Genomic DNA, 26,700 nt, shown 5'->3' on the forward strand with positions numbered 1-26,700 from the left:
CAGTCACTCAGTAGAAAAATCTAAATATTTCAATAAGTGTTTTGCAGCAACTTGTTGAATGCTACATTAGCAGAGCTTATGATAACATCCGGACACTGGATAATATCCGGACCTGGACAAAATTCGGTCAAATTGCATAGATGTCTGACCATAATACAATTTGTCCAGACACAGTGTCCCATCAAAGCACAAGGAGGGAGACTAAGGGCTGAGCTGGCATGCTATCAACAATAACAGTCACTTGGTTGCTAGGAGATAGTACATTCTTATGACCACAAATGTATATACCATTGCCAACCTCTGGTGTACTGTAACCACATAACAGCTGCAGTAAGTCATGTGACATCTTACCACTATAATGTTCATGTGCTATGCTATAGTGGCATATTGGGCATTCATCTTCCACATGTCCAGTCGATTTAGGCAACTACAATTCTGGTTTGCCAGGACATTGTGGCAGGACAACAGAGAATTCATATCATAAGCTCTGCATTAGTCAGTATTTATCACTCACCAACAAACAAGTCATAGAGTATATATACCAGTCAACCTAAAACATGTCAATTGTCTAGCAATAATACAACCACCACCAGTGAAGTATTAGCTACTATACAACTAGAAATTTCAAGGGAGAAATTTTCACTGTTTTCATGATTTGTACTGTTAATGTATGACAATTTATCAAAGTTTTAGGTGAGGATTTTTTGTAAGCAGGACATTTGGCTTACTGGTTTTGAGGGGGAATTTTGTAGCAATTAATTAGCATAACCATGAAACAACAAAACTTTGAATCCTCAAAATTTTTAATTTTACATAACATGATAATGAATTACTTATTATATTATTAAAACATGTGATGTGTGTTCTTACAGGTTGGACGGACTCCTATTCATATGGCAGCCAGTAATGGTCATGTACAAGTTGTCCAGTATCTACACGAGAAAGGAGCAAAGATAAACTGTGTAACCGAAGTGAGTATACATTGGTGTTCCACTATGTGTCACCACTATGTGTTCCACTATACATATACTATTATCAACTGATCTGTATACACACATCAATTGGTGTTTACTGTTATAGTTGTTGAAACATTTTCCTTACCACTAGGGGTACATACACTAATACTGTAGAAATATTCTAAACTTTGTGGTTACATACAGTGGTGTACAGTTGTACAGTAGGTTATGTTATAGAACTTGTACTTTGTACAGTGGGTCATGTAGTGTAAGCTTGTGGATATAATATACAGTTTGGACCATACACACATAGTTACTATATACAGTGTTGTGAGGTGTAGGCACTACATTCTTGTGGTATGTTAGGATGGTACAACCAACAATAACATGTTTAAATGTCGTGTTTGAAGTTCGACTGTCAACATTGACATTTAGCATAAAGGACCATTCGTCGTGCACCTGTCGCACAGTGACACATTAAACCATGCATCTAAAACATGGAGCAATTTCTGTTGCTTAGAAAGCTAGTAGTGCTGTCCAGTTAAGTGTTCAATAACCCATAATTCCTAGTGCTGATAATGACACTTCTTTTGTGACATGGTAGAATATCTTAAGTCTCACTTAACACAAATAATAATAATTTCTCATAGTACTTATAACATTGTACCAAGAGTTCACATTTAACATTGTGATGGGGTATGATCCAACTTAATGGTCTCACTACATCCACACTTGGTACAAGTGACTATAGTGCCTTGAGGGATACCCAGTGGTACTACTGACAGAGAACATGGATAGCTGCTTTGCTTGTTATAAAGTAGACTAAGTTTTAGAAATGTTAAAAGTTATCTGTTTCACAGTGACACGTTAAGTCATGCATCTAAAACATAGAGCAATTTCCGTTGCTTAGAAAGCTGGTTCAAGTGGTAGTGTTGTCTAGTCAAGTGTTCAATGATTGGCCAAAGCAGGCACCGATTATAACTAATACCGATGATGACACTTCCTTTGTGAGATAGTAGAACACTTGAAGTCATGTAGTTTTCCTAACTTAAAATTCTGTACTTTTCTGTGCTGTTTTTCATCACGACATTGCATGTTTCACGCAACTTACCACACATCAAACATGATCAGAAGCTAGTAACCAGATTTACATATTTTAATGGTACATAACATAGAGAAGTGGAAACTGCACGACTTATAGTGCTGCATGATTTATCATCCCTTACACTACATGTTCCCTTGTTCAAAGGATTTATGTACTTTGTTACTGCACAGTACATTGAAGGACTTTGTTAGGATTTAACTGTTGAATAGTTTGAGAAAAAACTGTTCTGTCACCGAATATGTGTCCTTCTGTTCTGATTGGCTAATAAAGTTTTGCAACTTTTAAAGTTAGTGTTGACATGTATTAAATACATAAGATAGTGAGAATGAATCAGATATACTGTAGTTGGGACTTGTGAACACTAGCTAAGTATCTAGATTCACACTTTTCATACTTCATATTTTGTTTAAATATTTCACTAACATTTCCTAATAGTTCTGTTGTTATACCAACCTCACATGCCCGAGTGCGCAAACTTACAGTACACATGGCTTATGCATACACGTACATATGTAGTCACTAAGTTGGATTTTGAAATCCACATTTCAATATGGACTAGGTTTCCAATTTCCTTAATAGTATACAGTAAATGTGTTGAAAGTCTGAATATGTGAATTGCTTGGAAATTTAAGTCTCTAACCATTTCAATTACTTGTTATCAGGTCCGTTAGTGGACTTTTAAGACTTCATTGTCTCCAAATATCAAACCACACTATGCACACTATTGCTGTAACTTCCTCCAGTAATAATTTTAATCTTACTGAGACATTGACTAGTAAGCAGGACATTTGGCTTACTGGTTTTGAGGGGGAATTTTGTAGCAATTAATTAGCATAACCATGAAAACAACAAAACTTTGAATCCTCAAATTTTTAATTTTATAGTAACATGATAATGAGTTACTTATTATATTATTAAAACATGTGATGTGTGTTCTTACAGGATGGACGGACTCCTATTCATATGGCAGCCAATAATGGTCATGTGCAAGTTGTCCAGTATCTACACGAGAAAGGAGCAAAGATAAACTGTGTAACCAAAGTGAGTATACATTGGTGTTCCACTATGTGTCACCACTATGTGTTCCACTATACGTGTACTATTATCAACTGATCTGTATACACACATCAATTGGTCTTTACTGTTATAGTTGTTGAAACATTTTCCTTACCACTAGGGGTACATACACTAATACTGTAGAAATATACTAAACTTTGTGGTTACATACAGTGGTGTACAGTTGTACAGTAGGTTATGTTATAGAACTGGTACTTTGTACAGTGGGTCATGTAGTGTAAGCTTGTGGATATAATATACAGTTTGGACCATACACACATAGTTACTATATACAGTGTTGTGAGGTGTAGGCACTACATCCTTGTGGTATGTTAGGATAATACAACCAACAATAACATGTTTAAATGTCATGTTTGAAGTTCGACTGTCAACATTGACATTTAGCATAAAGGACCATTCGTCGTGCACCTGTCGCACAGTGACACATTAAAACATGCATCTAAAACATGGAGCAATTTCCGTTGCTTAGAAAGCTAGTAGTGCTGTCCAGTCAAGTGTTCAATAACCCATAATTCCTAGTGCTGATAATGACACTTCTTTTGTGACATGGTAGAATATCTTAAGTCTCACTTAACACAAATAATAATAATTTCTCATAGTACTTATAACATTGTACCAAGAGTTCACATTTAACATTATGATGGGGTATGATCCAACTTAATGGTCTCACTACATCCACACTTGGTACAAGTGACTATAGTGCCTTGAGGGATACCCAGTGGTACTACTGACAGAGAACATGGATAGCTGCTTTGCTTGTTATAAAGTAGACTAAGTTTTAGAAATGTCAAAAGTTATCTGTTTCACAGTGACACGTTAAGTCATGCATCTAAAACATAAAGCAATTTCTGTTGCTTAGAAGGCTGGTTCAAGTGGTAGTGTTGTCTAGTCAAGTGTTCAATGATTGGCCAAAGCAGGCACCGATTATAACTAATACCGATAATGACACTTCCTTTGTGAGATAGTAGAACACTTGAAGTCATGTAGTTTTCCTAACTTAAAATTCTGTACTTTTCTGTGCTGTTTTTCATCACGACATTGCATGTTTCACGCAACTTACCACACATCAAACATGATCAGAAGCTAGTAACCAGATTTACATATTTTAATGGTACATAACATAGAGAAGTGGAAACTGCACGACTTATAGTGCTGCATGATTTATCATCCCTTACACTACATGTTCCCTTGTTCAAAGGATTTATGTACTTTGATACTGCACAGTACATTGAAGGACTTTGTTAGGATTTAACTGTTGAATAGTTTGAGAAAAAACTGTTCTGTCACCGAATATGTGTCCTTCTGTTCTGATTGGCTAATAAAGTTTTGCAACTTTTACAGGTTTTTGCAATTGAATTCGGCGACTTTGCAATTGAATTCTTCCCGTTTGCAATTGAGTTCGTCGCTTTTGCAATTGAATTCGTCCCGTTTGCAATTGAATTCGTCGGTATTGTAATTGAATTCGTCCCATTTGCAATTGAATTTGTCCCGTTTGCAATTGAATTCGTCCCGTTTGCAATTGAATTCGTCGCTTTTGCAATTGAATTCGTCGCTTTTGCAGTTAAATTCGTCCATAACAAGAATGGCAGCTGGAGCAAACATGAAAACATGATGTAGCAGCTGCTACAAGAACTTGTTCAAGTACAACAGTAGTAAACAACTCTTTATAAGGCAATAATTCTTCCTCTACAGCCTCTCCAACAACATTCCAAACTCTACTACACCTTTCGCGATGGGTGTGGTCACTCGCGAGCAAGCTAATTAACTTGTCAGACAGCTATCAACTTCGCGTACTACCAGCTTCAATTACCTTCTAGTGTCTCAAGTGTAACTCTCCAAGGCATAAATAGTTCATCTCTTAATGAACGGGTTGGTTTCTTGGAGCCGTTTTGTTTATGACGAATTGTAATGCAAACGCGACGAATTCTATTGCAAAACCGACTAATTCAACTGCAAAAGTGACGAATTCAATTGCAAAAGCGACGAATTCAATTGCAATACCGACGAATTCAATTGCAAACGGGACGAATTCAATTGCAAAGGTGATGAATTCAATTGCAAAAACCTGTAAAGTTAGTGTTGACATGTATTAAATACATAAGATAGTGAGAATGAATCAGATATACTGTAGTTGGGACTTGTGAACACTAGCTAAGTATCTAGATTCACACTTTTCATACTTCATATTTTGTTTAAATATTTCACTAACATTTCCTAATAGTTCTGTTGTTATACCAACCTCACATGCCCGAGTGCGCAAACTTACAGTACACATGGCTTATGCATACACGTACATATGTAGTCACTAAGTTGGATTTTTGAAATCCACATTTCAATATGGACTAGGTTTCCAATTTCCTTAATAGTATACAGTAAATGTGTTGAAAGTCTGAATATGTGAATTGCTTGGAAATTTAAGTCTCTAACCATTTCAATTACTTGTTATCAGGTCCGTTAGTGGACTTTTAAGACTTCATTGTCTCCAAATATCAAACCACACTATGCACACCATGCTGTAACTTTCTCCAGTAATAATTTTAATCTTACTGAGACATTGACTAGTAAGCAGGACATTTGGCTTAATGGTTTTGAGGGGGAATTTTGTAGCAATTAATTAGTGTAACCATGAAAACAACAAAACTTTGAATCCTCAAAATTTTTAATTTACTGTAACATGATAATGAATTACTTATTATATTATTAAAACATGTGATGTGTGTTCTTACAGTATGGACAGACTCCTATTCATATAGCAGCCCATTATGGTCATGTACAAGTTGTCCAGTATGTACATGAGAAAGGAGCAAACATAAACTGTGTAGACAAAGTGAGTATACATTGGTATTCCACTATGTGTCACCACTATGTGTTCCACTATACATATACTATTATCAACTGATCTGTATACACACATCAATTGGTGTTTACTGTTATAGTTGTTGAAACATTTTCCTTACCACTAGGGGTACATACACTAATACTGTAGAAATATACTAAACTTTGTGGTTACATACAGTGGTGTACAGTTGTACAGTAGGTTATGTTATAGAACTTGTACTTTGTACAGTGGGTCATGTAGTGTAAGCTTGTGGATATAATATACAGTTTGGACCATACACACATAGTTACTATATACAGTGTTGTGAGGTGTAGGCACTACATCCTTGTGGTATGTTAGGATAATACAACTAACAATAACATGTTTAAATGTCATGTTTGAAATTCGACTGTCAACATTGACATTTAGCATAAAGGACCATTCGTCGTGCACCTGTCGCACAGTGACACATTAAGCCATCATGCACAAGTAGTAGTGCTCACCTGTCAAGTGCTCAATAATCCATATTTCCTAGTGTTGATAGTGACACTTCCTTTGTGACATGGTAGAATATTTTAAAAGTCTCACAGTTTTTCCTAACTTAAGTCCTATACTATTCTGTGCCATTTTTTATCACAAAATTGCATGTTTCACTCAACTTACTGCCCATCAAACATGGTCAGAAGATAGTAATCAACATCAATAAATTTACGTATTGATGGCACGTACCATAGAGAAGTGGAAACTGCTCGACTTATGGTGGTACGCTACTTACAGTTCCTTACACTACATGTTCCCTTGCTCAAAAGGACTGATGTGCTTTGTTACTGTACAACACGTTGAAAGACTTTGTTAGGATTTAAAAGATGAATAGTTTGAGAAAAACTGTTCTGTCACCAAATATGCACAAAGGTTGCTGGAATTAATTACTAATTATTTCCAGCAACATTTGTGTATAAAGGTACATGTTAAAAGTCATAATGTAATTTGATCACATTGACTATACATGGTATAATTAATATATAGTCAAGTTTCCATAGTGTCAGTTAATTACAGTGATGATCACAGTTGTGCTGGTATGTGTCCTAGTGTTCTAATTGGACAATAAAGTTTCGCTAATGTTGAAAAGTGTACAGATATACTATAGTTGGGACTTCTGAATACTAAGTATCTAATGTACCAGTGGCGGATTTAGGGGGGTTTCAAAGGTTTCCACGGAAACCCCCTTTGAAAAATGATTGCGTAACAATTAAATGTTTTAATTATCGCGGCGTGCGTCTCGATCGAGATACTCTAATAGAGCAGTCACAGTAGCTACTAAAGTAGTGTGTAGGAAGTTATTTAATATATTTTATGTACTATTACTAGGCTGTGACCTTTTTTTTTTTTTTTTTTTTTAGTCTCACCTTACCAAACCAGACGATGTAGTGCAAGCTTTTGCGTATCTCATGTCAATATATATTTCCACCTTCTAAACTGGAAACCCCCTTTATAAATTCCTAGATCCGCCACTGTGTACTGTTTGTAATTTTCGTACTCCGTGTTTTTGTTTGAATATTTCACTGACACTTCCTAATAGTGCTGTTTTTAAACCACCTGTGGGTGGTTTACTGAAATTATTTTCGTAAAACCGTGTGTGTACCTACCTATGTTTGTTTGTCCATATGCACCCACTTGAGCAAAAACATTAAAAATGATAAAAAGCAGTCAGCATGTAAGGATTGAAAGCTAAATTAAGTCTGTAGTAAACTTCCACACACATAATCTGAGGTGGTTCTTCTTGGCGGTCTGAAATATGGATATGGCGACTCTTCATATACTTCTTAAATGGTCTTCCCTTTCAGTTTTATAGACGTTTAACAACTTTAACAAGTTGATGTTGTGCTACTTCTAAAAACCAGGTGCCATGCAGCTAGCTAACTCATCTGGAATAACTATAGACAGTATATACTACTATGATTTAACCAACTATGTATTACTACTTTACAATATGGTAGTTTGGGTTGTGCAATAATATAATTAGCTATTTCTCGTAATTCATGAAATATTCGTAATTCATTCAATTACGTTGCTATGCACTGCTAAGGAAGCGTTTGTTAAATAAACCGCTTTTACCAACATATTACGCACAAAACTATCTTCTAAACTGTTTTATAGTGTGACTAACGTGTTTTTTCCCACAAATTCTCTCGACAAAGCCTCAAAGCTGCTCTTCATTTTCGTTCGCGTACGTAAGGGATACGCCCCCTTTCAACTCGAAGCGATAGGCTATTCCTGGCAGTGTACGAGGCCTGCACCGTTGTTTTTCAGTTGCTAAATGCCTGAAAACCTCAAGGGGAAGGTAGTCTGAGGAAAGTCACCACACCCGTATTTCAGTTCGCCGAAAAGAAACCACCTCAGAGCAAAGTTCACCTGTGCAGAAGTTTAATACAGACTTCATTTCACTTTTACTTCTTACGCAAAAGCTGCTTTCACCGTTATTAAACGATTTTGCTCACGTGGGTGCGTACGGACAAACATAGGTACATAGGTAGATAGGTACATAGGTAGATAGGTAGATAGGTAGATAGATAGGTACACACACACACTTTTACGGAAACAATTACAGTAAACCAGGCGCACGCCCACAGCCGGCCTTCGGCCGGCTGTGGGCGTGCGCCTGGTTTAAAAACAACACTGAAGACCTCTTAGGTTACCAGAGGTAGTGTATACTTCGGGTTGAAGGGGGGGTTACCCATATTTACGCAAACAAAAATGAAGGGCAGCCTCAAGGCTTTCTCTAAACAATTTGCATGAGAAAACACGATAGACGCACTATAAAACAAATGAGAAGTGTGTAATTTGAGGTTTAAAGTGGTTTGTTATAGTTACATTTCCTTAGCAGTGCATAGTAATGTAATTATTGAATTACAAAATAATTCATGGATTAAGAAATATGCTAAATTACAGTATTTACAATTCTAATTATTTAGTTGAATTAATTATAACTATAGCATGAATATAAACTAAATTATATACCTGGCTGATTAATTACCTATTTAGTTAAAATGGGATAGTATTAATTGCATGGACGTAGCACAACATCAACTTGTTAATACCAACCTCACAAGTATAGGGTAGAGACCAAACATGAGGATATTAGTGATGCTACTACTAAGGTCTGAGTGCACCGACTTACTGTAGAACATGGTTCATGCATATAGTCACTAAATTAGATTTTTGAATTGTACATACAAATATGAACTTTGTTGACTAGGTGTTCAATTTGCTTAATAGTATACAGTGAACATGTTGGAAGTGTGAATATGTGAATTGTTTGGAAAGTCTCTAACCATTTCAGTTACCTGTTAGCAGGTCTATTAGTGGATTTTAAAGACTTCATTATCTCCCCAATATCAAACCACACTATGCACACTATGTTCTAACTTGTAACAGTAATGGTAAATTTCTCCAGTAATAATTTTAATCTTATTGAGACATATACATGGTACGTACACAAAATGTCCTGTACACAGTACATTTACTATTGACATTGTGAAATTGTAATAATCATGTTTTGTTTGACTTTTAGGATGGTGATACACCCTTACACAATGCGGCATCGAGTGGGTATCTTGCAGTTGTGAAATACATCACAGACCATGGAGCCAATATTCATGCAGTGAACAAAGTGAGTCATACATGTTAACCATACAATGAGAAATATTTATTGTAGTGTAACAATGTGAAGTATTCTTTATCACATTTTAGTGACACAAATCACTGGTATGGGTACATGTCATATTAGGGTAGGTAAAAACAGAGGACCCGAGGACCAGGGGACCCAACTTTTTGGAATTTTATACCCTTCACAATATTCTATACTTGTACTAGGTACCTTTGCAAGTAGTCTTGCATGACCAATCCACTTTTCCCCATCACAGTGTCTCACATGATGTTGAATTAGTAATTATAAGTGCCTCGGTAAAAAGGGAAATAGCAATTACTAGCTAAGCAAGTTTCAGTCCAGCAGCTCAGCATTCAACCAGACTTCATTAATCGTTGTGCATTTGTACAATGTTTCTAAATTTTAGTAGTGAGTTGACACAATAGCCTAGTATGCTCATTGACTAGTATACTCATTGACTAGTATAGTCATTGACTAGTATGCTCATTGACTAGTATGCTCATTGACTAGTATACTCATTGACTAGTATACTCATTGACTAGTATACTCATTGACTAGTATACTCATTGACTAGTATACTCATTGACTAGTATAGTCATTGACTAGTATACTCATTGACTAGTATACTCATTGACTAGTATACTCATTGACTAGTATGCTCATTGACTAGTATACTCATTGACTAGTATACTCATTGACTAGTATACTCATTGACTAGTATACTCATTGAGTAGTATGCTCATTGACTAGTATGCTCATTGACTAGTATCCTCATTGACTAGTATACTCATTGACTAGTATACTCATTGACTAGTATAGTCATTGACTAGTATACTCATTGACTAGTATACTCATTGACTAGTATACTCATTGACTAGTATTCTCATTGACTAGTATACTCATTGACTAGTATACTCATTGACTAGTATACTCATTGACTAGTATGCTCATTGACTAGTATTCTCATTGACTAGTATACTCATTGACTAGTATACTCATTGACTAGTATACTCATTGACTAGTATACTCATTGACTAGTATGCTCATTGACTAGTATACTCATTGACTAGTATACTCATTGACTAGTATAGTCATTGACTAGTATACTCATTGAGTAGTATGCTCATTGACTAGTATGCTCATTGACTAGTATCCTCATTGACTAGTATACTCATTGACTAGTATACTCATTGACTAGTATAGTCATTGACTAGTATACTCATTGACTAGTATACTCATTGACTAGTATACTCATTGACTAGTATACTCATTGACTAGTATACTCATTGACTAGTATTCTCATTGACTAGTATACTCATTGACTAGTATACTCATTGACTAGTATACTCATTGACTAGTATACTCATTGACTAGTATGCTCATTGTGCAGCAGGCTATAAATGCAGTCAGCTTCATGGCGCTTACAATTTCTAATTGGTTTAACATCGTGCGAAATCACCATGACGGGGAAAAGTGGATTGGCCATACAGGACGACTTGCAGAAGTTCCTAGTACAAGTATAGAATAGTGTGAAGTGTACAAATTCCAAGAAGAGTCAGTCCCCTTGTCCTTGGTCCTTGGGTCCACTGTTTTTACCTACCCGTCATAATATGTGTACACATGACACAATTTGATGAGTGTCATATGTGACTGACTAAATTTACAAGTATAGTCCCACCAAAATATTATCCACTATATGGTAGTGTAGTTTGACCTAACCAGTTGTATTAGGTAGTTGTTGATATTATGAGTTGTACTAATAGTGGATAACAATTGTGTATGATCTGTGTTATTGTGGTACGCATTTAAAGGTCCACATATTTGATGATGTACACATGGAACACACTACAGTGGAACCACAGTTATCTGAACCCCTTGGGACCAGAGGTGGTCCATAAGTCTGAAAAGTCTGTATCTCTGAAACTTGTGTATAAATAACATTAAAATAGCATAATCAAGAATTTTTTAAAATATCAGTTCTTCAACTACCCTAATAGAGCAGTCACTACTCTAATAGAGCAGTCATTCCATAATTCAGTTAACTGAGAATCTGGATAAGTAGTGTCCGGATAACTGAGGTTCCACTGTATTATATAGTTTACCATCACCTTCCTTAACAAACATCTTGTAACTGATAGTGGTCCAGTGTAGCTAAACAGTTCCTGTATACCTGTAGTAACATGGTCGAGTAGTGTTTATGGCTGTAGTGAAGTGTGCACACAAATAATAATAATTTCTCATGGTACTTATAACATTGTACCAAGAGTTCACATTTAACATTGTGATGGGGTATGATCCAACTTAATGGTGTCACAAGATACACTACATAAAGTGATGATGTAACTTCATATAATTGTACATGTGTAAATGTATTGTAGTTATGACAACAAGTGTTGTGTAGACTGGGTTCAGTTAAGTGACATCAGAGCATGTAACATTAACTAATGTACATGGTGAAAATCAACTTTTGTAACAGTACGACAAGTACTTTACACTGCTCATATCTCTACTGTATGAGCCTCATCAATCACTACACTACAGTTTGATAATCACCCACTATTGTACAGTCATAGCCGCAATGTGGACAAGATCATAACATTTTATTGATAATAGAACATCTCATCATTACCCCACACTGGCCACACATGATACACATGTGACATTAATGAGGTGTCATATTATAATATGTACCACTCGTATGGACAGTTCAAAGGTGCCACCAGTGCCATAATTTGTATATGGCACTGTTTCAGACTGCAGCGAGTGCATTATAACTGATAATGCACTGAACACAGTGCAATATACAAATATTACACTGGCTGCGGTTTTGTGCAGCATTGCACAAGTGCTAGACCACTATGACACCTCACCTAATAGGTGGAAAGACACCTCATAGATCACTTGAACTCTTTTATAGCCTGACATGTAAAAGTCAATTGTGGGCCATAACGTCACCAATATGTTTAACGTTTATCAAGCAGTCAATGGCAATCGAAACAGTGAACGCGGTGGCCACAACTCTAGTCTACATATATAAAAATGTACTTATACACCTTACTAGTCTGTTGCCATCTGAACCCAGATAAAACCATAGTCCACTCTGGCAATGACTCAATAAAACTGTTATATTCTAAATAATACTCACCATTATGTTCAATTGTAGCAACCAGTTTTTGTCATGCCACCAGATTTGAGTTTAGCCAGTATGGATAGTAAGAATTATACTAGTATTGTTTAGTAGTTAGGTTTTGTTTACTTAAACCGTCTGTTAGCTGCTTTTTTCGCTGGAGACAGTCACTATGGGCGATTGAGTGATCACGTATGCTGAGCACAACTTGATGAGAGTTGAACAGCAAATGTAGGTTAGTGATATGCCCATCGCGTACTAGCTTTCAACATCTCAGGTGGCTGTGGTACTGTAGAAGGAATGTCACCGCAATGTTCACTATTTCACCCACAATTCATGTTAGAAACCTGCGGGTCTTTATAAGAGTTTCAGCTGTCTAATGAGACTCTCCCCACCTATTAGGTGTGTGGTACATAACAGTTATACAATGTGCACTTGTGCTCTGCCTGTATAAACACACTTGCCGTTGGGCCTGACGGCTCGTGTGTTTATATCAGGCAAGGCACTTGTGTCCGCTGTATAACTATATAGTAACAAATTCAAGTTACACCTTGTATTTTGGCAGTCCACCAAGCCATACAAGTGCTAAAATCGAACAATTGTGACAGGCATTTGAGCTCTACATAATTGTTCAGTAATTTTCACTTTCATTCAGCCTGCTACAATGACTGGGAATCATTTTGTTGTGCCGCAAATGCCGCATCTTGAATAGTAGCTACATAAATATTGTTTTCAAGTCTCGAGTAGTGGTCAAGTTTGAATAGTTGCCACATGGATTTTTTGAAGTAAGCCAACAAATGCTGTGGTGATTAACAAAGTAAATACGGTAATCTCTGGTGTTTAGTCCCATTGACAACAAATATAAACTTTTTTACCTTTGACATTATCTATATAATAATTCTCTAACTCTTTTTCGGCACTGCCCCTTCGTTCCTAGTCGGATTCCAATCGGATCGGTACCATTCAAATCTAAAATTTGAGGCGAATCTTTTGATCCGGAATTGGTGGTGATTCGTTAAACTACAGGAAATATCCTTTAAGCCATCATAGCTACCGGAGGAAGGCACGAATGTGTCCAAAACTTTCTGGAGACCTTTATCGTGTTACCAGCCTTCCCCATCCCAGCTTACACCAGACGTTTCTCTCCCCCTGTGGACGACAGAACGAGAAACTGAAAATTGAGGCCATAAAATTTTTAAACAAAAACTCCTCCCTGGTTTTTCCCCTGATTAGCTTCAAACTCGCTAGACCAATTACCCGTCCAAATCATTGTGTCATAAGGTGGTTTTCGTGTCTGTCATTACGTGCTAACCTTGGTTGTGAGATACTTATCACTGTCAATGGCCATTATAAGTTTACGATACGCGTATACGGCATTCCGGTATACACGTGTTGTCAATAGAAATCAGATGACATCATATAGCATAGCTTACATTAAAATAGGATCAATCACTTTTTCATGATATAACCAATCACATCAGCAAATTTGATCATGTGATCTGGTGTGTACGCTATCATCTGGCAACTAAAAGAAAAATTTTTTTATCACACCCACCAGTATAAAAGGAGAGTTTTGTAGTGGGTGTGGCAAGTCTACAAGCGATGATCAGGCTACCTAACAGACTACACAAGGAAGATTTGCCATTATGAGAGAGGAAGAACGGAAGATTATGTTCAACTACTCTAATAGAACATACATCTACCTTACCAGGCTACGAATCGTGGACAATATTATCATGAAGTTGCTGTCGCAGTCTTCAATATTTAGGGAGACACAAGACCATTTCACTCCTTGGTAACTCCACAGGAACAGCTGAAACTTCTAGAAGCTCTATTACTTTTTCTCTGTTGAACTACCCTAATAGAACATACATCGCGATATTTACCCTAATAGAACACACACAACCTCTCTACCAACAATCAATTTTCAATCAGTCAATCTCTCTCTCAACCTCTCTAGAGTAACCACTCTTCATATGAAGGATTCATCTTGGTAATGCACCTTGATTCAGAAAGCAACAAAAGACAACTCTTCTCTATCCAAATCCACATGGTTGTGTTGATCTTGCTCAGTACAGCTGATAAACTCGAATACCCATACTCAATACTGTACTGCATACACACTTTGTCATGCAATAAGTACAATTACCATGACTAGGATTTAGAAATGGAACTACAATTCAGTTACTCAAATTGACTACATAAATATAAACCGAAATGTATGTGACAAAAGCAAGTTGAATTAGAGCATAGCTCATTGTGGTGATGCACCAACTATTAGTAAACTGATCCTCATACCACACTCAGACACTTTATGTTAGTTCATGCAACATCATCGTCAAAATGACGTTGAGTACATCCCTGCCACTCAAAACTAATCTTTTTCATGTATGTGCATGATGGTTATAATGGACACATCTTGATACGCCACCTTAATGAGAACTGTGTTCTGCATGAGTACTGCACAGATGTGCAGAAATTCCAGTGCACAAGGCCACACTAGGTGTTAGTGCCACACATCATTGAAGAAATTATGTGTGCACATCAGTAGCTATGCGTAATCATGTCTTTGTTGGTATGTAATGATGTGATTGCTTCTTGATCATTAGTAATGTTCAAATTTAAGTGTATTCACACAATAGGACATAACAATTGTCTTAGTATCACGTGCATTTTGTGCGGGTATAACCAGTGTAAACTAATGACATAAAGATAACAAATTGTGATCATAATAGGTAGACTTTGTAGCACTGAAGCATAACATGTTAAGTAAAAAAATAATGGAGAAATATTATTCACTCTTATTTAAATCAAAAGGGTAATAACCTAAAAATTGCCAAATACAATGTGCTGCATGATGTCGTTAAATTTCTACATGAATAATAATTTTCACAGACAATGATTTGCAGTTTGACATCATTATTCTACCCATTATGCGAGCATTGTAGTTGTAGGCACTTGTTATTGTGAGAATTATGCCAGTATATTTGGTAGGTGTCTAGATCAAGTGTTAGTGAACTATCAATTAGGTGCTGGCTTATTATATTGTATGGTCTTATTTGGCATGATTGTGGTTTGGTAAATTTCTTGATCTGTCAAACTATAATCCTCACCAAACAAATCACTGATAGACACATTATGTGATGTCCAGCTACATGTACAGTATTCACTTTGTTTACCATCTACAGAAAGGAGAAACACCACTGTTGAGGGCAGTCAATGGATGGGGGAGCAAAGCTAACAGGTGCAAGGTGGTGAAATATTTTGTTGAAAAGAAGAAGATGGGGATCACACAGTTTAGTCAGGTAATTCAGAGCTAATGTCTTTGGTTTGGCATGTACCTGTTTCTGTTTACTGTCTAACTCCTTGTTGACTATAACTTAAATATATCACTAGACATTACATTAGACACATTCACCCTCCCAGATTACAGTACTCCCATATTTTGTATTGTTATTATTTTACAGGAAGTACAACAAAAAATTCACAAGATGATCGCAGAAGCAGGAAGTGATGAGGAAGATGACACAGTAGAAGGTAGGATACTAATACTGTCATGGCAACACTGTGTGGGGAATGTATTATAATAACAGTACCTTCATATGATAAGACTCTTAATGATCAGTGTGCTGTACAATGTGTACAACTGTTGGAATATTAACTATGTGGGACAATCCCCTACTTTAGCATAACTGTAAACAAAACACTTTTAGTATCAAGATGAGATCATAGGAGGTATCCTTAGATGACATCATATGGCAAGATGACATCATATATGATTCATCCTATCTTGACAGGTTTAACCCTTAAACCCATACACACTGATAAATCAGCGTTGATGCATGGCTTTAAACAAAGTACTGTAACTAACAAATCGTTCTACCTATGGCTACGTAATCAACACCATTTTGTTGGCAATTAAACAAGGATTAAAATGCTACCTAGGGATTTACCCTAGCACAAAAGCATGCCAAAACTCGCCCTGAAACTATTGTAACACAAAATAAGCACACAAACCCCTTACATACCTTTAGAAATAGTTAATATCTCCTTCCTACTTCATCAGATTTGTGTGAAATAAATACGAGGCAAGTCCTCATTCAATGGCGAGTCACGTTATATATAGCTCACGTAATTTAATTTATTGTTAATATAGCTGGCGTCACGAGTGTTAAGAAATGATGGAGAATCAAGTCGCCATTTTCCATCATTCCATAACAAGTAAGCCTCTGTTGTTACGGTAGTTATTTAGACTTCCTCAAGTAGCCCAATGAATAAACTTTCTGTTGGTATATAGCTTTAGGCTAATAGAATTAAGCTAGTCTGGCTAGACAAGCCATTTTAAATGGTTTCGTGTAATCACATATTCCTTAAAATAATGTATGGGTTTAAGGGTTAAGATCATGAGATCATGTCATAACCAGCATTGTAAGTGAGCCGGGTCATCCGGATTATCCGGGTCATTTGGGTAACATTTTGTCCAGGTCAAGTGGGTCTTATCCACTTCACTAAATATCTGGGTCTGACCCGGATGAGATCACGTGTGACTATAAGTTAACAAGCTCAATTGTATTGGTGGAAATGCAGTTGTAAACACTCAACAAACTTACGTGGAGCCACACCCACTATTTAGGAATATGCTTTGCTGTCTGTGCGGGATATGTGGAGCCATGCCCACTTATAGGATTTGTATCGGGTTTCTCTGTGGGCATGCATGGTACCACCAGATCTGTGTTGCTACTTGAAGTGTAGGTAACTAACTTATGGAAATTCTTAATTGCTGTAGCTGCATGTAGACTGATGTGGAGCCACACCCACTTGATAATATGTATGTGGAGCCGCACCCATTTGATAATATGTACGTGGAGCCACACCCACTTGATAATATGTACATGGAACCACACCCACTTGATAATACGTAGCTACTCACTTCTTGCAGACAATCATTTCTATAGTGTAAAAAATTACAGGGCTAATTATATAATTGAACTTGGAACTTGTGGACTTTTAATCTAGCTCTTGAAGCACACCTCCATTTTAATTAAACCGGGTCACATGCGGGTCAGATCCAGGTCCCATCCAGATTACTATTTGGGTCTGTGGGTCAACTGGATCAACAGTACTGACCCACTTACAACGCTGGTCATAACACATGACATGTTCGCAAACAGAAAACTTTTTCCCTCCCTCTTACCCAAAACCATGCATTAAGTATGTGTGCCAGTACATCTATTGTTGTATGTGCTTTGTGTGTGCATGGTTGTCCACTTATAAAAATTGAACCTGTGGTTAGAATTAGGGCAAAGTAGGCAATAGAGCTAGGTTTGGTGGAAGAGTGGTATGTATAGCTAGGAAAGCACTATATAATCATGTGTATTTTGTATGCACACATGGTAAGTGGTGATTGCATTCTGGGGGTGTGCACTGCTCGAATATGCCAAGTGCACACTGCCCGGGGTATTGCCGTACCAATCAGCATGGTAACTATGTAACAGACCCTATTTCTTCATTATGTCACTGGTATTTAGAAATCACCCAAAAATCAGTGTCATTTTGTACGGTACCGCCCAAACACAATGTCGTGAGCACTAATTGCGTCAATGAAACTCGCTTGAAAAGGAGTGTGGCAGCCATTTCATTCTCAAGTCTTTATCTTTCCAGTCGAGGATGAAGACTGCAATGAAATGGCTACTATTTCCTTTTTTCGAGTAAGTTTTTTTAATCGTGTGCAATATCGCGACATTGCATTTGGGCGGTACCATACCTTTTAAATCATTTTATATGTTTTGGTAGTGTTCCACTAATAATCGGTATCGTATTGGAGCCGATATTGGGCTTTTGGTATCAATCGGTACCAGTTATTTGTGCACTCCGATACCGATTAATAGTCACTCGTACCAATTGTCATCATCATAACTATCATCATAAATGCTATGCTAGCAAAACATGAGATATAACAGGCTGGAAATAGTGTTGAACATTATTCTAGCACAAAAGGTGCAGGAATTGCTTCGTTAAACATTGAGCAACTGCTACTTACTATGTTTGCATGAAAAAGATCGAAATACTCTAATAGAACAGTCACTGTGCACAATAAAAATTCTAATAGAGCAGTCACACAAGCTAACTTGAGAGGTGTGTAAATTGTATGGCAATTATCGGTATCTGTATTGGTGAAAATATACTACTAAGTATCGAATCGGTAGGTATTTTTCTGTATCTTAATTTCTGGGAGTATGTACATTTCCATAGCAAAGTATGTATTGTTAATGTCCAAACCTTTTGTGATATGGAAATTGATGCAACTGGTAGAGTAAGCTAGAACATGCTACTACTGAGATTATATGTCTTAGACTAGCAGGCAGACAGTGATATAAAATTTTAGCAGCACAGTTCTTTATTGAGAATGTCTTTAGATTTCAGATCAAATCCACTACCACTGTTCCCTGGAGGTATCATGTATATAGTACATATCAAGGGCATGGGAATGATTTTCAGAGTGTGGGGGTCAAAGCCAACTAACCACAAACTGATCAACACACATGCAAACATCCATGCAGACATACAGGGTACCTCATGCATGCATTTATGTAAAGTGTTATGGAGTGTGCTATCACTAGCTAATAACACTACAGCTATACTGCATAGCTATATCTCTTCACTCCCTATCCTGCTAATGGCTGCCACGTATACTCCTCTATACCTATTGCACGTGCTTGATACTTATCATGTGAGAATTTTGGTCACTATTCTCTTTACATTTCACATTACCAAGATTACAAAAGTAACAGTTGGTTATCCGCAAAGTGAAACATCAGACCTTGAAGGAACTGGGATGTCTGCTATATACTATATAGTAGGCATTCCGAAGTGAATGTAGATCATGTGAACATCACATTGAGTTCTCAGAATCCTTGTGTGTCTAGTGTCTATTTTAGACTACTTTGACCAAAGTCTTCACTCTAAGGTTTAATTATCAGTAGCAACAGATCGTACTCATGCACTACAGTGAGACTGCCCTCTTGCCACCTTTGAAGTAAATCTTTGCCATCATATGTAATGCCATGCACGGATGTGGCACCCTTTCCACTGTTTAACCTTCTCATTATTGCACAGGCTACAGAAGAAATATTTAAACAATAGATATCACGTGCCATGACTAAACAAAATTACGGCTCTTTTGGGTTTAATACAGTGGATGGCTTGATAGTTTCTATGCAGTTGCAAGAGACTGGTGCTGCCACAAAAGACTGTACTGTTGCATGGTGGTTGTATATACCTTCTTGTATGGAAGTATGTATGTTTTTCTGTGCATGTATAGCTTTGGTACCATAACACACTTTTGAAAATAGTGTGGGGGTCATGGCCTCCCTGCCCTCCTGATTCCGACACCCTCGGTACGTACATAGCATGATGACTTTTAGCAAATAATGCTTGTGCTGTGATGAGAATGCTACTTTATATTGCAATTCCCAGTACACTGTGTACAACAGATACCATGTGTTTTCAATCTGTTGGCAGCCACAAATCATTGCACTTCTTCTGCCAGCTGTTTCCAGTCACATGACTGAGAGAAATGAAGGACTTATGAACAACGTGTTCATGAAGTAGAGAGGGCATCATTCACACCTCTCGTGTTTCTGCTTTAGGTGGAATTAGCAAACCAACAGAAATTACATACAAACAACTAGCCTCACTTCTTGCCACAAAGCAGTGCCAGAATTATGTTGTTATCTCTTTTATTCGCTGCAGATTGTCATTCTCCCTTTTGCGTTCAGCCGTTATGTATCTTTGTGGCAGTCGCTCTACCGTTGGTCGACCCCAGAGAGATCTGACAGACTTCTCTCTGGTGGTGTGTGAGGGAGAGCTATCTTTGTCTGATTAAATTGTGATACAAATTTATGTGTGTATTTTACAAATATATTATGTTATTGTTGTGTAAAAATAAATAAATAAATAAAATAATGTGTTATAACAGTAGCACAATCATTATTGGGATGCCTACTATTGAGACACAACCAAGACAATTGTTTTGGTAAAATTAATTTCAATAGAGAAATTTAGCATCACAATGATCAAGTTACTCTAATAAATTAATTGTGTACCTTAAATACCTTCTCTTTTTTCTGGCTACGCTCTTGCTCATTTAAATGCTGTTCCAATTATATACAATCACTAGGAAATTCTGCTGAGAATAGGCATTAGTTATACAAAATGATCTCTTCTGGTGGTCCTAGGATCAAGGGGGTCCCATACGGGGGTCAATTTATAGTGTCACTGTATGGGAGTGATAACTCAGCTCTTTTCCAAAATTCCAGTATAAGCATACACAGTGATCACATATTCATTATGCAATTCTTACATGGTAATTTTTGTAATACATCGTAAAACAGTAATGCTAACATTTGATTTGTGATAAACACAGACTAGAGTACAAGGTATCTAGGGGTTTTATCCCCAGATGCTATTTTCTCACTAGTTGCAAGTAATTTATACCATGGCGACAACGGATTGCCTGATATATTTAATAGTTATACCACAGCTGCGAGGGATTTGCTGATATATACACCCAAAGCCTGAGAATGCAGCCCAAGGACTACGGGTGATATATATCAGCAAATACCATGCAGCCATGGTATAAGTGATATATATATCACTTGGGGCGCACTCACCTAATAGGTGAAAGAGCTAACGAGAACTCATCCCATTTGTTTTATACAGTAACATCTGAAGATCAATCGTGGTTTTAACAGCATGGGCTAATAGCCATCAGAACGTTATCCATATGTTAAAATGTCATTAATACTTCGACACACAATGCTAGAAAACTTGCAATTGTGGGATAGAGTTTATATTGTTGTCATTTTGCATTTTTGTACTAAGTTAAGCCAACTAACTTTGTTATTGGGACAGTAAATAAGTTATTATATTAATTTAAGTACTTAGGACTGTAAGTTACTAACATTTCAACGCAGCAGTAGTAACTTTACTATTCCATGGCCTGTTCAAAGGCTGATACGCGGTAGATAAAAATACGTATCCACGATTGCCCAAACAATTATTTTTTGTGCCTTCATTATCCTTTAGTAACAACCAACTGCATGTGTGTTGTATTGTTTTTTGTATGCATATTATTTTTCTGTTATTATGTATGTTTGGATTGTACTGTGTGTATTTTGCTTGTTTGTATATGTTTATGTATGTGCTTGTATGTATGTCCCTCCAATGAGGAAGAGCAGCTGTGCCGATCATTGAGAGGTTAAACTTATCAATTAATCAATCAACTGGTCTATCTTAGCAAATATACTCAGCTTAGCAACCACTACAAAAATGAGTCCCACAATACAAAGTTCTATGTCACTCAATATAACAAGTGTGCAGGGGAAGCAGATGTTTCAGCATACCCATGGCTTGTTTATTTGTTTATATCCAATGAGGTAGTTTGCTTAATAGTGTTTGATGCTAGCAAGCTACTGGAAGATACCCTTGAGTGCCGCTACAAAGATGACGTCAGTCCAGCAAGATCAGGTTTACACACCATTACATCCTGGATGGATCTGATCAGTTGCTGTATCAGAAAGAGGAGCACTTCTGATGAAGACCTCTCGAAGTTCCTCCTGGTAGCACTCATATTGATTTGCTTAGCCCAGACATCCATAAAGCCAGAGAAATTGCATTCAGCAAATTCATGCCTTTGTTTGAAAAGGAATTCCTGCACAAGCCATTCTCCAAGTACATTGTAGGTTCCAAGAAGGGCAATCTATTTACAAAAGGATCTTCATCGGTTTTCTTCCTTAGTAATGAAGTTCGAGATGCAGAAGTAAATGCAGTACTTTAAAAGATAATCATGGAAGCATTTCCTAGGAAATTTCACCCCACTCGATATGTAAAAATGGATTCTCAGTTAAGAAAGTTTGCCCCACTTATCTGGATTCTTGGTTAACTGAACTATGGAAATGACTGCTCTGTTAGGCTAGTGACTGTTCTATTAGGGTAGTTGAATAATACTGAGAAATTTTTTTGTGCTTTTTAAAAAGTTATTTATACACAGTTTCAAAGATATGGACTTTTTTCAGATTTAAGGATCACCCTGTTCCCAAGATTTGGATAACTGAGGTTCCACCATAGATAATGAATGTCACATGGATTGGAAACACCTGTATTATTTACATAGTGATGTCATGCTTGTTTGACTGCACGTAAGCTTTATGGCTTTGACAGGTGGAAGATTTCGCTGTTCTCGTAACCAGCGAATTAGTGTTTGTTGTTTACAGCTGGGTTAGTTGCCATCCAGACTAATTGGAGGCTGGACACTGGAGAGTAGTAAACAACAGCGTAAGAAAATTCAAGTTCGAAGGTGACTGAATATGGTGTTTCAAAACGGTTGTGCAAATTTCCTGAAGATACAGAAAGTGTAGCATTGTTTCTTTGCTGCTGTTTACACCACTTGTAGCAGGTAGAGTGTAGTAGATATTCACTGCTTCGCTGTATATTTCCACTGCTTAGATAAAATGTCAGAAAACAGGCACTACTTTGTGCTATTGTTTAGCTCAAGCTGAGCAGTACTGTAGCATAAAATTTATTTGAATGTATCACACGTTTCTTTGGTTGTGTAAATGCGGTGACTAGAAGTTGGCTAATAGCACTGCTGCTGAATTATTAACTGGTGCTTACCTGCCATTGTCACCTGTTGCAAACAATATTTCTCCCACTGCCCACAGACATGCTGTGTTCTTGTTTAGTATGCAACGCAACACAATAAGCAATGTAAAAGGAATGTCCACGCCATAAAACTGGCCTTCAAACAAGCAAGAAAAAGCCAAACAGGCACTCAACAAATTTCCCAATGTATTGGTGCACTGTAACTAGGATAGGAAAATAATTTAACGGGCATTTCCAATCCATTAGGAACACATACATTATCTATGGTTCCACTGTAGCAATTATTTTGTTCAATGCAAAAGTAGGAATTTTCCCAATGAGTTATGCTTGTAATACCATCATTTTTCTCTTGTTTGTTTCTCTAATTTTTATCTCTTAATTAATAACTAAAATATATATTTTTATTATAGTATACAGCTATACACGTATAACTGTTCTACATACGTATGAGGGTGGCTGCTGTATTAGAGTATCTCAAGTCGGCCTTTCACCTATCAGGAGGGTGTCACTATTTCATTTTTCAGTGTCTCGGTGCTAGCATTATAAATACACCTAGACTAACAATAAGGGTTGTGGTCATAGTTATCGTGTAAATAGATTGTTCAGAGGAGCAGTCTTTGTGCTAGATCACTATTTATCTGTTAATGGTGTGACCTCAATCCAATTGTGAAAAAATACTTTGGATAACTTTGTGGCATCTAATAGGCTGTTTAAGGAAAGTGTTGATATGGTAAATTAACACCTTTGATATAGTTTGATTGTATAAAGAAGAGGATGAACAGCCTGATTGAAGATAAAAGGGAAAGACATGGCACATAGTGCACACATTCATCGAAACCCCAAAAGGCACATGACACTGGCAAGTTTGTTATTGTGGCGTAAAATGGTGGTCGTGTGTTGCCTCCAGCCTTGCAACTGGTCAGTAAAGTTGGCAGGCAGGCTGACAAAAAATTTAATTTTGGTTATTTAAAAAGATTATATCCAGCCGCTTGTGAGTGTTTTCTTGTAGTGCTGAGCAGTTAATGGTATTTTATTCAAACCACAGTAGTAACATTTAATACTGGCTGATTATCAGCATATCACAAAAACCACAGTATAATAGTTTTTTGAGGGGGTGGTGGCCTCAAACCTGGGATTAATTATGGGTGTCTTAAGCTCCAAGAGAGCAGGAAGGTGGTGTTTGCCTGCCTCCTCCGGGGGTGTGACTTGGTTGGCATCTGAGGGAGGCTTCATTGATTGTGACTCAGGGATGATGTCTAGATTGAGGTCCATCAGTAAATCATCCTCTAATGTAATGTTATTGATGTCGGAAAATAGCTGGCTCATCCTCGAAATGTGTTAGAGTTCTATGGTTTCCTGTTGTGGTTAGGTGTTTATATAGCTTCCTGTTGAGGCCACCACCCCCTCAAAAAGCAGTTGTGCTACTTCTAAAAACCAGGCGCCATGCAGCTAGCTAACTCATCTGGAATTAGCTATAGACAGTATATGCTACTATGAATTACCAACTATCTACTACTATTTTACAATAGGGTAGTTTTGGGTTGTACAATAATATTATTAGCTAACTCGTATTTTGTAATTCATGAAATTTTCGTAATTTGTTCAATTACTTTGCTATGCACTGCTAAGGAAGAGTTTGTTAAACAAACCGCTTTTACCAAAGTGCCACTCCACTGGTAGCGTACACATATGACACTGCCAGCTCAATTTATCACTCTCTCTCTCTCTCTACATACACACAAAGCACACACACACACACACACACACACACACACACACACACACACACACACACACACACACACACACACGTACATGCACACAGATGTTTCCATTCCCAAGCAGGATGAATAAGACAACCTTCCCAGATGACTTAGAGGATGATTTATTCCTGGATGATCCGTTTGTGGAGGACACTATCCACTCTCCAAATCTCATCCCCGAAACAGGAGATACCACCACCAACCGACCAAAACTGGAATTTGCGTCCCCTGGGGAGATGAGCAAAAGCTGTCTCAAGACACTTTTAAAGCTAAGGGTACCACAAATGCCCAGGTTAGAGGCTACCACCTCCTATCTTCAACCGGCTGATTATCAGCATATTGTAAAAACCACAATATAATAACTATGATAATAAATTACCTTATTACAAGAGTGAAAATTTATGATAGTTAAATGGTGTTGCCACGTGCTGAGGTGTCAGACAGTTTCACATCCAGAACCAAGGACAGAAGCAATGTTTCCAATAGCGAGAGTGATGTAGCAGACGATTGGGAAGCCATACAGCTTGCCACGAAGAAAAACACCACCTCAAAGGTTTGAAAGTATTTTGGTTTCATCCTAGACGAAGATGGCAACCCTACTGATAGTGATACTCCAATGTGTAGGTTGTGTTATAAAAGTGTTTCAGCTAAATGGACAAATACAAGTGATTTAGTAAACCATTTGAAGTTTAGTCATGCTAGTAAATACAGAGACCTGATTAAAGAGACTGGATCAACACCAATAAGAACAGTCAAAAATTCCCTTAATCAGTCAGCAAACTCTTTCAGAGTTTGTACAGAAAACCACAACATTTGGTGTAAATTTGAAAGAATATTGTAAATTTGAAAGAATATTGTAAATTTACATGTGCGGTTACTAATTTCATTGTCAAGGATGTACTCCCAGTGTGTACAGTGGACAAGGAAGGCTTCAGAGATATGGTCAAGGCCATCCAACCGTGATATCAACTTCCTTACAAGGACTTTTTCAGTTGAGTTGCAATTCCAGCTGTATGAGGAGACTAGGCAGAATGTGTTGTCAACTTTAAAGGATGAAGCCAATTACTTATATTCTGGAACTGCAGACCTATGGTCCTCGTGTACCTACCTGTGTTTCCTTAAAGTCCCTCTCTCTTTTCCAACTGCTTGAAAATGCTGCCACCACTTTTCAACATATTGACAGTACTCGTTCAGCCGTTCAATCCTACTATCAAACAATGTGTTCGCAAATCCCAACCTGTGTTGACATAATGGACCATAAATGACAGATACGGATCTGACAGAAATTCTTGCCACAGAAAAAGTTGAAAGGTGATGTATGTACTAGATGGGGCTCAAAAGTTGAAATCATTAAAAGAATAGTTGAACAGCAAATTACTGTCCGTGCAGTCCTGGGACAAGACAGAAGGGTGTCTCACTTAGTACCCACCTGGTAAGATCTTGATGTCTTGCAGCCAGTGTTGGAGGCTCTCAAGGGTTTTGATACAGTGACAGATTTATTGTCAGGGGGGAACAAGTAACCTGC

At 37.3% G+C, this 26,700-nt stretch overlaps 1 protein-coding gene across 1 annotated transcript in view; it reads left to right on the forward strand.

Annotated features, from left to right (window-relative positions):
• The window catches only part of LOC136253936 (death-associated protein kinase 1-like), a 58,898-nt gene that overhangs the window by 22,781 nt on the left and 9,417 nt on the right, over positions 1–26,700 (forward strand). The window contains exons 6-10 of the mRNA XM_066046594.1: positions 873–971; positions 3,004–3,102; positions 9,528–9,626; positions 15,939–16,055; positions 16,218–16,287. Coding sequence (XP_065902666.1) covers positions 873–971; positions 3,004–3,102; positions 9,528–9,626; positions 15,939–16,055; positions 16,218–16,287 — 484 coding nt within the window. The remainder of the gene's footprint in view (positions 1–872; positions 972–3,003; positions 3,103–9,527; positions 9,627–15,938; positions 16,056–16,217; positions 16,288–26,700) is intronic.

Source organism: Dysidea avara, chromosome 4, assembly GCF_963678975.1.
Source record: "Dysidea avara chromosome 4, odDysAvar1.4, whole genome shotgun sequence".
Classification (NCBI taxonomy): Eukaryota; Metazoa; Porifera; class Demospongiae; order Dictyoceratida; family Dysideidae; genus Dysidea; species Dysidea avara.